The following is a 13,262-nucleotide window of genomic DNA, read 5'->3' as shown; positions in this document are numbered from 1 at the left end:
ATGAGATGCTCCCCAAAAATTGGAAAGGTGTATCTCACACGTACCGATACAGACTATCCCGCAATTTAATTGTTTTTACCCCAAAGGTGTAGATTGAATAGCGGAATAGAAAATATGATATCAAAAGGTGTATGTATTTCACACGTACAGACCCAGACTAGGCCCAAATTACTATTTTTTGTACCCCCAAAGGCAGGATGAGGAGTAGGAGGAGCTCAGAACAGGCAAGAGGCACACTGAAGCACCCTGCAATCCTCGGCGGTATGAGATGCGCCCCAAAAATTGGAAAGGTGTATCTCACACGTACCAATACAGACTATCCCGCAATTTAATTGTTTTTACCCCAAAGGTGTAGATTGAATAGCGGAATAGAAAATATGATATCAAAAGGTGTATGTATCTCACACGTACAGACCCAGACTAGGCCCAGATTACTATTTTTTGTACCCCCAAAGGCAGGATGAGGATTAGGAGGAGTTCGGAACAAGCAGGAGGCACACTGAAGCACCCTGCAATCCTCGGCGGTATGAGATGCGCCCCAAAAATTGGAAAGGTGTATCTCACACGTACCGATACAGACTATCCCGCAATTTAATTGTTTTTACCCCAAAGGTGTAGATTGAATAGCGGAATAGAAAATATGATATCAAAAGTTGTATGTATCTCACACTTACAGACCCAGACTAGGCCCAGATTACTATTTTTTGTACCCCCAAAGGCAGGATGAAGAGTAGGAGGAGTTCGGAACAGGCAAGAGGCACACTGAAGCACCCTGCAATCCTCGGCGGTATGAGATGCTCCCCAAAAATTGGAAAGGTGTATCTCACACGTACCGATACAGACTATCCCGCAATTTAATTGTTTTTACCCCAAAGGTGTAGATTAAATAGCGGAATAGAAAATATGATATCAAAAGGTGTATGTATCTCACACTTACAGACCCAGACTAGGCCCAAATTACTATTTTTTGTACCCCCAAAGGCAGGATGAGGAGTAGGAGGATTTCGGAACAGGCAGGAGGCACACTGAAGCACCCTGCAATCCTCGGTGGTATGAGATGCGCCCCAAAAAATTGGAAAGGTGTATCTCACACGTACCAATACAGACTATCCCGCAATTTAATTGTATTTACCCCAAAGGTCTAGATTGTATAGCGGAATAGAAAATATGATATCAAAAGGTGTATGTATCTTACACGTACAGACCCAGACTAGGCCCAAATTACTATTTTTTGTACCCCCAAAGGCAGGATGAGGAGTAGGAGGAGTTCGGAACAGGCAGGAGGCACACTGAAGCACCCTGCAATCCTCGGCGGTATGAGATGCGCCCCAAAAATTGCAAAAGTGTATCTCACACGTACCGATACAGACTATCCCGCAATTTAATTGTTTTTACCCCAAAGGTGTCGATTGAATAGCGGAATAGAAAATATGATATCAAAAGGTGTATGTATCTCACACGTACAGACCCAGACTAGGCCCAAATTACTATTTTTTGTACCCCCAAAGGCAGGATGAGGAGTAGGAGGAGTTCGGAACAGGCAGGAGGCACACTGAAGCACCCTGCAATCCTCGGCGGTATGAGATGCGCCCCAAAAATTGGAAAGGTGTATCTCACACGTACCGATACAGACTATCCCGCAATTTAATTGTTTTTACCCCAAGGGTGTAGATTGAATAGCGGAATAGAAAATATGATATAAAATTGGTGATTTTTCAATAGCACATGTGAACACAGCAGTGTCTTATATCAGTCAGCTCCGCTGCAGGCTATGAAGGGAAAAAAAAAGAAAATTCCCCTTTTAAGTTTGTAATTTTTAAATAGATTAGTACAGACTATGCCACAATTTAATGTTTTTAACCCAAAAGGGTGTATATTGAATAGTGGAATAGAAAAAAGTGTATACATTTTGAAATCAGTCAATATTAGCACATGTGAACACAGCAGTGTATTATCACAGTCAGCAGCACTGAAGGAAAAACGCTGCACACAACTGACTGATAAAAAAGATTTTTTTCTCCCTCCTCCTCAGCGGGCAAAAAGATTGTGTTCACACCACCCCACACACAGCAAAATCGATGTAGAACACTGACCCTGCCTATTCTCCAGCCTCCCCCTAAAATTATCGATAAGATCGGTCACTGCCGGTACTGCAAACCCCCCACACAGCAAAATCGATGTAGAACACTGACCCTGCCTATCTCCAGCCTCGCCCTAAAATGATAGATAAGATCAGTCACTGCCGACACTGCAAACCCCCCACACAGCAAAATCGATGTAGAACACCGACCCTGCCTATCTCCAGTTTTGCCCTAAAATGCCCTAACAACTCGCCCTGCCTGCAGCACTCTGACCTGTCCCTGAATTCTTTTCGGACACAATATCATTTTTGACTGCCTGTCCCTAATCAGCAGCCAGCACGTATGATGTGTGCTCTGTCCCTGTACTACAGTAGAATGACGCAGCGGCGCTCGGTCTCGAACTTATAAAGACTTGGTCACATGCTTCAGATGGCCAATCACAGCTACTAATACATTTGTAGGCATGGCTGGGATGGCTTAAGGCACACCAGTTAAACGCTTGTTGATTGGCTGTTGAAAGCCCGCCATTAAAAGCGCGCCATTACATACAAACCCGGAAATAAAATGACCGAACATGGATTTTAAACCCAAACATACAGTAAAGTTTTCGGGTCCGTGTTCGGGTAACAAAAATCCAATTATTCGGTACGAACACGAATAATACAGTCCGTGTTCGCTCAACACTAGTTAAGAGCTTTCATGGCTGCTATAGCCAGAGAAACAACTAATGACAAGCTGTGCTTGATTAGCTGCAGTGGAGTGCAAAGGTGACATTACTCATCTAATAGACATTTGATGTCTCCTTCAAGAGGACCTGTCACTAGCAACTTAAAAAAATAAATAAAATACATAGCCCTAAAAAAAAAAGAAAAAAAAATAGTTTAAATAACCTCCTGTATGTGTATGCACATATGAATTTATGCACCTTTCTACAAAATTTACAATTTGCACTACACATCTTAGGTATTGTGTATTTTTTTTTTAATTTAAACTGTTGTACTAATATTGTGACATTTAAAAAACAATTGCAACTACTAGCATTAGTATCATCATTCTTCAGTGCCCCTACTTTCAGAAACTGCATGTTTGGGTGGTTTAATTAAACTTCAGGCCTAAAATGTGCATGTTAACATGTGTGCAAAAAAAACCTAATAATGCAAAAGTGGCCCTGGGAGTGAAAGAGTTTATGAATAATTTTTGCTTCATCTTATCAACACACCATTGATGGAACCCCCCACCCCCTTGTTTTTTTTCTTATGCATGTACACATATCAGTGATCGTTTTAATGCAGGCTATGTATGTATATACTTGTTGCTCTGCTAGTTCAGAGGGGCTAGATGTTTATGGCCAAATAGAAGGTCTACTAAAGGACTTACACAATCAAGTTTGCTTTTGCTCCAAAGGTAGAAAGGGTCAGCAAGTTGCTTTAGAGAATTCTTAAGGTTAACTGCGATTAAGGCTCCTAGAACAGACTGGAGACAAAGCAACACAGACTTAGATGTTATACAATACAATGTGAAAAAAAAAATAATTAATGCATGTGTGATTAAACTATTTCTCTACAGAGCTCGATAGAATGTGAATATCTTTCCTTCATCTGCTATGTTTCTGTCCTCACACTACACAGACAAACACAGTCAATTAAAAAACAGGTTGACAGTAACTTGAAAGAGCATCTATGGAAAGAATGAAAGAAAATCAAGCATACCTTGGGCAGAGGTTGTAAATAGGTACCAAGAGACAGCATAGTTACCATGACGACCATCATGACAAAGAAACTTGACATCTGAGGGTAAAGAAAAACACACAAATTGAACCAACAAAATTTCACAACTAGAATTGAAGCACAACATCGGGCAAAATAACATCAGGTTTTAAGAAATATACGTAACATTAATTTGCCTCAAAAGCAACCCCCTGCCAAGCAAGCTAACTTCTATGTTTTGCAAATCTACTCGTTTGGACTCCAAGGTTAGTACAACTTTCAATATACTTCCAGGTCACTTGAATGTAAGCACTGCAGGTCTCATGACCTCAATGCTGCGGTTCTTTCTCTGCTCTATTCTCCCACTGGCCATTCATAAACCAGAGCCTGGGGCTGGGGCCATTACTTGGGGTTTGCAAACATGGCAATTGGTCAGGACCCCCACATTCTTAGGGACCCTAAAGAGCTATTCCCAACCGAAACACCACTTCTCCTTAGAAGTGGAAAGCATCACTGCATCTGTAAGTATGTTGGGTCCAAAGCGGAGGCTAACATATGATTGTATGTATAATGCAACCATGTTTTTGTGTATGATATCACAGAGACTCACCAAGATATGATTGGCATCACATCCCAAACTTTGAACGAAAACATAAAAAAACAGAAACAAGGATTCTGGCACCATAGAAAATGCCTTAGGAAATGGAATCACAACTCAAAATGATAAAAATTACTATCATTTTTTTCTGTACAAAAAGATAAACTTTGATTAAATCAGACTTAAAATGTGTAATTGTGATACACTACTATGTCTTTTATATATGGTTTTTTATATATATATATATATATATATATATATATATATATATATGGTTTTATATATATATATATATATATATATATATATATATATATATATATATATATATATACGCCAAAACTGAGGGGGGGCTTGTACCCCAGGCACCGCATAAAGAGGGGCACTGTGGGGGTCACCGGGTACCACTGCTCTAAGGGTGCCACTGTGGCTCAATGAAGTCTACTGGACAGGCAGCGCCTGTTGCATAAAGGGAGACCACACAGTGCAGGAGTGCTAAAACACTCCACTCCTCCTGCCTGCCCCCTAGAAAAGGATTTCTTAGCAATGATTCAGCTACTTTTGCAATGTTGCTATGCTGTTACGGGGCAGACAGGAGGAGTTGAGTAACTCATGTGCTGTGCTGTCTCCCTTCTTCTATTTGTTTATCTGGTATATGCCGGACTATGCAGTGGACGGCACCTGTCTATTAGATTTTATTGGGTGGCAGTGGCACCATTAGAGCAGCGGTACCCGGTGTGGGCGGTACCCCCAATGGCGGGAGGAGTGGAGTGATTCAGCGCTGGAGTGCTGTGAAGTCTTCCTGCTTCTGCACAAGTCCTGCCCAGTGCCAAAACAGCTCACACCTTTTGTGTCAGAGCTGTAGTAAAAATTTACATGGGAGAGCCAGCCTAAAACTGAAAGGCATTTATTAGGAGAGAGAATTTTTGTGTTGAAGGACCTGGACATGAACTGGATGGGGGGATGCAGAGGCGGTCCTGGACTAGAAAAGGGGATTGGTCCTCGATTAGGAAGGAGGTGCAAAGGAGGCCCTGAACCAGGTTGGGGAAGGTGCAGAGGAGGCCCTGGACAAGGGGGTGTGCAGAGGAGGTCCTGGACCGGGTGGGTTTGCAGAGGAGGCCCTGGACTAGAAAAGGGGGGGGGGGGGTTGGTGTGGCAAAGACCCTGAATAATGAAGGGGGGAGTAGAGGAGGCCCTGGACTTAAAAAGGGGAGTTGATGTGACAAAGGACCTTAATTTAGGAGGGTGGGGTAGGAGACTCTGAACTTGGGGGGCTGCAGAGGAGGCCCTGGACTAGGAGGGGGTACAGAGGAGGCCCTGGACTGGGGCGGGAAGGGGTGCAGAGGAGGCCCTGGACTAGGAAAAGGGGGCTGGTGGGGCAAAGGGCCTGGCATCGGAGGGCGGGGTGCAAAGGAGGCCTTGAAATTGGATGGGCTGCAAAGGAGGCCCTGGACTAGCAAAAGGAGGTTGGTGTGGCAAAGGCCCTAGATTGAGGGGGGGGGGGTACAAAAAGAAGACACTGAATTAGGAGAGGTTATCCCTGGAGGTGGACTAGGAGATGGGATGTTAGAAAGCCCTGAACTAGGACAGCGGATGTCTGGAGGTCCTGGACTAGGAAAGGGGAGCATGGAGGCCCTTGACTTGGATTTTTGGGGTGTCTTTAAATTCAGCCCTCTGTAGGTTGATCGTTTTCATTTCTATCAAACCATGTGGCATCCTTTTGTTCCAAACACATTACCCAGACCATGTCAGTATAGATATCCAGCATGATATTTTTTCCCCATTGAGATCTGATGTGTTTTCAAAGTGTTCCTTTAATTTTTTTGAGTGAATTATATATATATATATATATATATATATATATATATATATATATATATAACACACACAAACACACACACACACATACACCAGGATACCCAGAACTATCAAGTCAATTGAGGGCTATTTCTATCAGATTGGACACCCAAAGTAAGTTTAAATGACACCTACTAACATGTGTGAAGATCACCAAGGTCACTACACAAAATCTAATATGGGGGAATGGAATAAAATAAAAAAATGCCCCCCCAAAAAAGGAAGAAAACAACACCATAAAAAATAAAAAAAGGAAAAAAAATGAGGGGTTCAAGGAAATATATATTCTATGCACAGTAATGGGGGACCAAATACTCTGAATAAATACACCCTCAGCCAATTTTCAGCTGTCAGTGCTGTCGCACTTTGAATGACAATTGTGCGGTCATTTTTACTTTTTTTTTTTTTTTTTAGACAGATAGAGCTTTCTTTTAGTGGTCAAAAGCAAAATGGTCCACCCTAAAGGCAATCTAAAAATTTAACCTACCACTGCACCTCAGCATAAAAGAGTAAATGCAAGATCACAACAATGTGTCTCCGCAAATAAATTATGGAACATATAAAACTCATAAAGCTAGCCACTTTTAAAAATTCACGATAAAAAACAAGTCTACCTCCTAAAAACAAATCAATGAAAATAAACAGTGTACCTATGAGCTGGTGAAATCTCTGGATATATACCTGTTTAAAGTTTCTCTCCTACCTTGCTGGATATGCGATTATATGTCAGTTATCTGGTGAGTGAAATACCTAGAGGGAACGGTGCCATTTACTCACATGGTGTGGTGAACGGGTTACATCAGGAATGTCACCTAAATTATCTTACATATTTATAGGTTTTTCCACTTGTTTATGGACTTTGTTATTATTTATTAAGGAGGTAGACTTGTTTTTTTCTTTTAGGCCCCTTTCACACACGGAGTCTGTCAGGTCGACTCCATTTTTCTCAGCAGGGGATCGATCAGCCAATTCCCTGCTGAGCAGGCGGATGACAGCTGTGTCTCCGCACTGTGTGTGGAGACACAGCTGTCAGGTCCTCATGCATCTCTATGGGGGAATCGGATGGGAAAGGACCGTCTGGCGGATCGGATTGGATGACAACGGACAGAGGGATGGAAAATAGGGTTTCCATCCGGTTTTGACGGATCGGATGTCAGCGGACATGTCTCCACTGATATCTAATGCCCCATTAGATGCATGGGGTGACCGTTCAGATCTGCCAAAAAAACTGACAGGCAGATCTGAACGGACTCCCTGTGTGGAAAGGGCCTTAGTGCTATTTAATCACCACTAAGTTTACAAATGAAGAAAAAACCAACAATTTTAAGAAAAGACAAAATATTTTCTTTGTTTCTGTTACAAAATTTAATAAGTTATTTTTTCCCTTCACTGATGTGTGAGGATGAGTCTGCCCTGATGGGCACAGATGGGCACTGATGAGGTGGCATTTATAAGTTGCACTAATGGCCACTGATGAGGAGGCGCTGATGGGCACTGACAGGCAGCACTAATATGCTGCATTGATTGGCACTTGGGGCTGCACTGATCATCAGGGTACTAATAATTAAAAAGCGCCCATGGCCAGTCTCAGTTGATAAAAAAATGGCAGAGTAGTTGTCTCCAAGTGGAGATACTCAGCTGTTGCTGGAACACGAAAAAATTGGTTCAGACTCCCAATAGTACGCTTGATTTATTCTCCCTGGAGAAGAGATGCCTGAGAGGGGACATGATAGCAATTTATAAATACCTCAATGGTGATCTCAGCATAGAAAAAAAGCTATTCAGTTGAAAAGATTGCATGAGGACTCGAGGGTATACAATGCGATTAGAGGAGAAGCGTTCTAACCTCAGGCAACGCAGGGGGTTCTTTAATGTTAGGGCTACAGGATTGTGGAATTCTCTACCACAAGAGGTGGTTTCTGCGGGAAGTATGGTTGCTTTCAAAAGACTCTTGGACGTATATCTCAATGATCAGAACATTCAGGGGTATGAGAGATGATTATGGCCACACACACCTACACAGGTTGAACTGGATGGACTATTGTCTTTATTCAACCTCAACTACTATTAATACCGTCTGCCTTGAAAGTTCAGTGAATGCCTTGCTCTAGATGCACTGACCAACGTGGATGGATGTCAATCCAAACCTTTCCCATATGCTAAATTGTGGTGCAGACAAAATAACCACTGCAGTAACAATCCACACTGAGCTATAGGTAGGCAATGTCAGAGTGAAGGCAGTAAGGGATGGGGCAGTCAAGGGTGGAGAATTCAGCACATTACAAGGAGGAAACCAGGGGAAATGGGAGGGGCCGAGGAGGGGGGTAGCAGTAGATGTCCGGAGAGAGTCCCGAACCACCATTGGGGGCCCAGACGGGTACGCAGGGCGGGAAAGTAAGCACTTGAGATCAAGTGAGTACAAGGGTGTCGTCAAGACCCGAAGGCAGGCAATTGTCGATCCGGGGCCTCCAAAGCTTTTCATAGGGGGCCAGCTTGTTTACAAAGTTGCTTCCGTTTTAGCATGTATCATTGCCTGGGTGACTCTGTTCTTCATTGCCAGGAAACAGAGTTTGGGGGTTTTCCAAGCTTTCGCTATCATCTGTTTGGCTGCAGTCGTGACATACAAAAAAAGTTTAAATTGACGATGTGTGAGATCAGGTGGCTTGAGATTCAGGAGTGCAGTCGCCGGATCAGGGGCAAGAGAAGTGTGAAAAATAGTAGACAGGGTACTGTAGACCTCGGACCAGAAGGCACAGGCTATGGGAAATTTCCACCAGATATGTGCATGAGTACCTGGAGATTTGCATCCACGAAAGCAGCGGGGGTAAGTATTGAGGCACGTATTTAGAGATTCTGGCTGGGACTAAGTACCATCTGGTAAGAACTTTATAGTTAGTCTCCAGAGCGACAATATTAGGTGACGCAGATTAAGTAGCCTGCCAAATTTGTATCCAATCAGCATCGTCTAGTGTGAGGTTCAATTCCCATTCCCATTTAGTGGTATATGTGGGTGTGGTGGCATCCTGAGTAGACAAGAGTTGGGCATAGATATTAGCTATGAGTCCACGCCTATGAGGGTCAGTTTTGCATGCACGTTCAAAAGTCAAAAAAGTAGAGGGGCCATCCCGAATTGGTGTAGCCTGCGTAAAGAAATGTTTAAGTTGTAGGTAGCGAAACACTTCAACGGAGGGGAGATTGTATATTTCACATAAGAATTGATAGGCCCATATCAGGCCAGTACTGGTCCAGGCGGAGAAAGGGGGCCGAGAGGACCAGGCCGGGTAGAACGAGGGGTTGCGAAGAAAAGAAAGCAGGGGGATGTGGGGAGATTAAAGGCCGGAACGTTTTTTTGAGTCTGTCCCAAATGGTTAAACTGTATTTACTGATCGGGTTGGTAACACGGTTCCGCTGTGAGGGTGGCAGCCAGAGGATGTTAGCCACTGACAGTGGATCACATTCCATTGCTTCTAAGGAAACCCACAAGGGAATTTTCTTCATTGCGTGATACTTAGCAAGCTGAGCCAGCTGTGCTGCATAATAATACTTAGCGAAATGGGGCACTCCAAACCTGTCACAGATACATGGTCGGTACATGGTCGGTCTGGGCAGGCGGGGTTTAGAGTTGCCCCAAACATAATCCAGAGCTCGCTTTTGTAGGATGTGCAAAAAGTAGGCTGGTACCTGTATCGGGAGCACTCAAAACAGGTACAGGATTTTAGGTAGAATGGACATCTTAAGTACTGTAATTTTCCCCAGCCATGAGATGGGTAGAGTAGAGAAGACCATTTGGTCATGAGGCTCGTAAGCATAGAGAGCATGTGGGGATAGTTAGCAGAGTAAAGTTCGGCAGGGTCTGCTGTGCATTTGATACCCAGATAGGGATATATGAATGTGCCCAAGGGAACGGTAGAGAAGATTTGAGGTGGTTAAGGACGTCGGAGGATAATGAAACATTCAGGGCTAATGACTTTCGAGGTTTAACTACGAGGCCGGAGACAGACCCAAATTTGGTTAAGGTATCAAGAAGACTAGGAGCTGATAAAGTTTTTGTAATTGCCTTTCTTAAATTGTTTACTTTGTTAACATTGCTATTTTGGTAATGTTGCTATTAGTGATTGTTTGCTAAGCACACACAGTGTGGATTGAGGCGCAAGGGAGAGTGATCACATTACTGAGGAATTTGATGACATTTGCACAACTGATATAATCGGACACACTAGTTTGTTCTTCAATGGACACTATTATAGCCGTCTGGGCCAGGGCGCTTGCGTGGTTTCAGAGATTTAATTGCCTGTAGCAGTTCTTCAGCAGTAATGCGTTGTTCAAATGTCTCCCTATGAGAGGATGACAGCATAGGGAGAGGTATAGAAGAGAAGAGGGTGTTCAGTTGAGTTTGAATAAATGTGGAGGGGTTCTTATAAAGCGTAGAGAGTTTGTCGCTGAATTGACTGAGACTTTTAAGGGGATTACTGGAGTAAGTCACCTTAGGTAGTTTAGGACGTATAGGTTTGGGGGTGTAGTCAGCTTTATGGAGTGTCAAAGCCAGAAAGGTGTCAGGTTTATTCACCTTCATATAGAGCGTGTGTTTCGATTTTCTAAGTATTCGTTCTGCTGATTCTGAGAGGAGAAGATCAAGTTCAAGGCGAGCCTTGTCAAGAGCCTGTTTGTTGGCTGACGTAGGGGTATCTTGAAATCTCGCGGAGGCCCTAAAGAAGGCTGCTTCTAGTCCGTGTAGCAGGAGGCGTCGTTCTTTGTGTAAGTAGGAAGCTTTGCTGATGCAGTGTGGGGTATGACAGGTTTATGCGCTTCCCACAAAGTTAGAGGAGAAATATCCGGGTGAGTGTTAACGGATAGGTAGTCAGTGATGGCACGCTCTATTTCAAGGCGATGAGATGCATTGGCTAGTATGCTATCATTGATTTGCCATGAGCAATGATTAGGTTTAGGAACCATGGAGGAGAAAGAGGAAACAACCGCATTATGGTCAGACCAGGAGCATGGGATGATGGTGGAGGCAGTGAGAAGAGGGGACGTGCCAGTGTGGGTAAATATGTGGTCAATCCGTGAAAATAGTTTATGTGGGTGAGAGTAATGGGTGTACTGTCTCCGAGTCGGATTATGCTCGCGCCATGTGTCCAAGAGGGAGTGCTGATTCAAGAGGTGTTGGAAGGAGAGGCGTTGGGCCGAAGTTGGGGCAGGGGATTTATCCTGCAGGGGATAGAGTACATGATCACCAAAGAGCAAAAGCGTACTGCGCTTGTGTGTGTCCGCGATAGACAGTAGATGGGAAAGGAAAGCCAGGGGTTTTTTGTTAGAGGCATAATAGGAGCTGGCCCACCAGAAGGAGATAGCGACCCTCAGGGTTTTTTATCTCCCGCTGCTTTGGGGAAGCGGAAGCCGTATAGGCCTGTGGATACTGATGTCTCAAGTGTTTGGGAGTTGAGTTGATTGTGAGGAGAAATGCATCTCCTGGTAAAAGATAAAGAGGAGAGGGACCTAAAAGCTTTCACGCATTTGGAGGGGAAGTTGAAGCCTTGTACGTTAAGGGTAAGTACATTTAAGGTTAACACGTTGGAGCTAGAAAGGTGTGAGGAGGAGGCAGGGGTTGGAAAGGATATGAGCAAGAAGGTAGGAAAGGGAGTAAGGTAAGCTGGGGAAGGAAATCTCAGGAATAGTATAAAGTGGTGGTGACAAGAAGGGGTCTTCTGGAAAGAAGAGTACTTCCTGCCAAAAGGAGTCAGAGGGTCCAATAGGTGCCAATCCAGACAGGGTTGGCACTAGAGGACAAAAAACTGGGGGTACAGTGAACAGTCTCTGAGACTAGGACAGCCTGAAAACAAGCAAAGGAAAATTTGTGTATAAAAGAGTCAATAGTACAGCAAATATTGCACAATAAAGCAAATCAGGGTGGAAAAGTAAACCCAACTAATGAGAAAGAAGGTAATTGGGACATAAGGTCCCAACTGATAATAACATACCAGCACACTCAGAACAGGCAGTGATATTGCAGGACAAGAAAAAGAGAATGAGCCCAGTAGCAAACCTGGCCACTGGGTGATTTTAGCGAGAGCCAAGGCAACCCACAATGGGTAATCGCGTTCCTTTCGTGGTGATGGTCAAGAAGGCCAGTAAACCTGCCAAATGTGCCTGGTATGAGTGTACATGGGAGCAGAACATACATCCAATAAGTACATAAAAAACGTACAGCACAGGGTGCCCCTTAGGGCAGGCCCCATGGGGAGGTATAGTCAACAGGTGAGAGTGGTGGCAGAGAAGAAAGAAAAAGGGATCAGAAATGTGGATAGGCCTACAGAAAGGTCAAGAGGAAGTAGTCTCCACCAATCATACCCAATCAAGCGGTACTACCAGATGTGTACCAAAAAAAAGAAAAAGAAAAATGCATAGTTACGGTTCCAGGGGGACACTCAAATGTGGCGTCATAAAGGGTTGGCAGGGCAGCAGGGCACCTGCAAAGTAGGAAAACCAAAGGCTTGCGTCGTGGTGACTCTTCAATCCATGGAGTCCTCAGGAGCAGGAGTTGGAGCTGGGGATGAGAAGCGGCCTCTCTTGTGGATTCCTTGCTGGGTGACTCGATCCTGGTGGGCCTGAGACTTCTGTGGAGAGGAGGAAGCCAGACAGCCTCTGGAGCCTTCTGTCAAGTGATCAGGGGGTGTCAGGTGTAGGTCACAAATAGCGTATTGCAGATCTTCTGAGGATTTGCACTGGTAGGTGGTTCCTTTATAAGAAAAGCAAACTGCAAAGGGAAAGATCCATCTGTATGTGATTCTATGATGTTGCAGGATAAGCAGATGGGGTTTCATAGCTTTGCGTTTAGCGAGGGTGGCCTGTGATAAATCCTGAAATAATTGGTAACGGTGACCCTGAAAGGTTAGTGCATCCATATTGCGAGCTGCCGCCATAAGTTGCTCCTTAGAGCGGAAAAAGTGAAGCTTCAGAATTATGTCCCTGGGGGGACCTTCAGCAGTGCGTGGAGCAAGTGGTCTATGAATCCTTTCCATT

The 13,262-nt window shown here is 44.1% G+C and overlaps 1 protein-coding gene across 1 annotated transcript in view; it reads right to left on the bottom strand.

The window, feature by feature from the left end:
- SLC26A9 (solute carrier family 26 member 9) overlaps window positions 1-13,262 on the bottom strand; it is a 338,632-nt gene that overhangs the window by 187,871 nt on the left and 137,499 nt on the right. The window contains exons 10-11 of the mRNA XM_082244534.1: window positions 3,791-3,868; window positions 3,459-3,554 (exon numbers count right to left, since the gene is read on the bottom strand). Of these exons, the coding sequence (XP_082100660.1) occupies window positions 3,459-3,554; window positions 3,791-3,868 (174 nt within the window). The remainder of the gene's footprint in view (window positions 1-3,458; window positions 3,555-3,790; window positions 3,869-13,262) is intronic.

Source organism: Pelophylax lessonae (genome assembly GCF_965119305.1).
Source record: "Pelophylax lessonae genome assembly, chromosome: 2".
Classification (NCBI taxonomy): domain Eukaryota; kingdom Metazoa; phylum Chordata; class Amphibia; order Anura; family Ranidae; genus Pelophylax; species Pelophylax lessonae.
The sequence above is the reverse complement of the archived record's forward strand: the minus strand, read 5'-3'. Positions and strand labels throughout refer to the sequence as shown.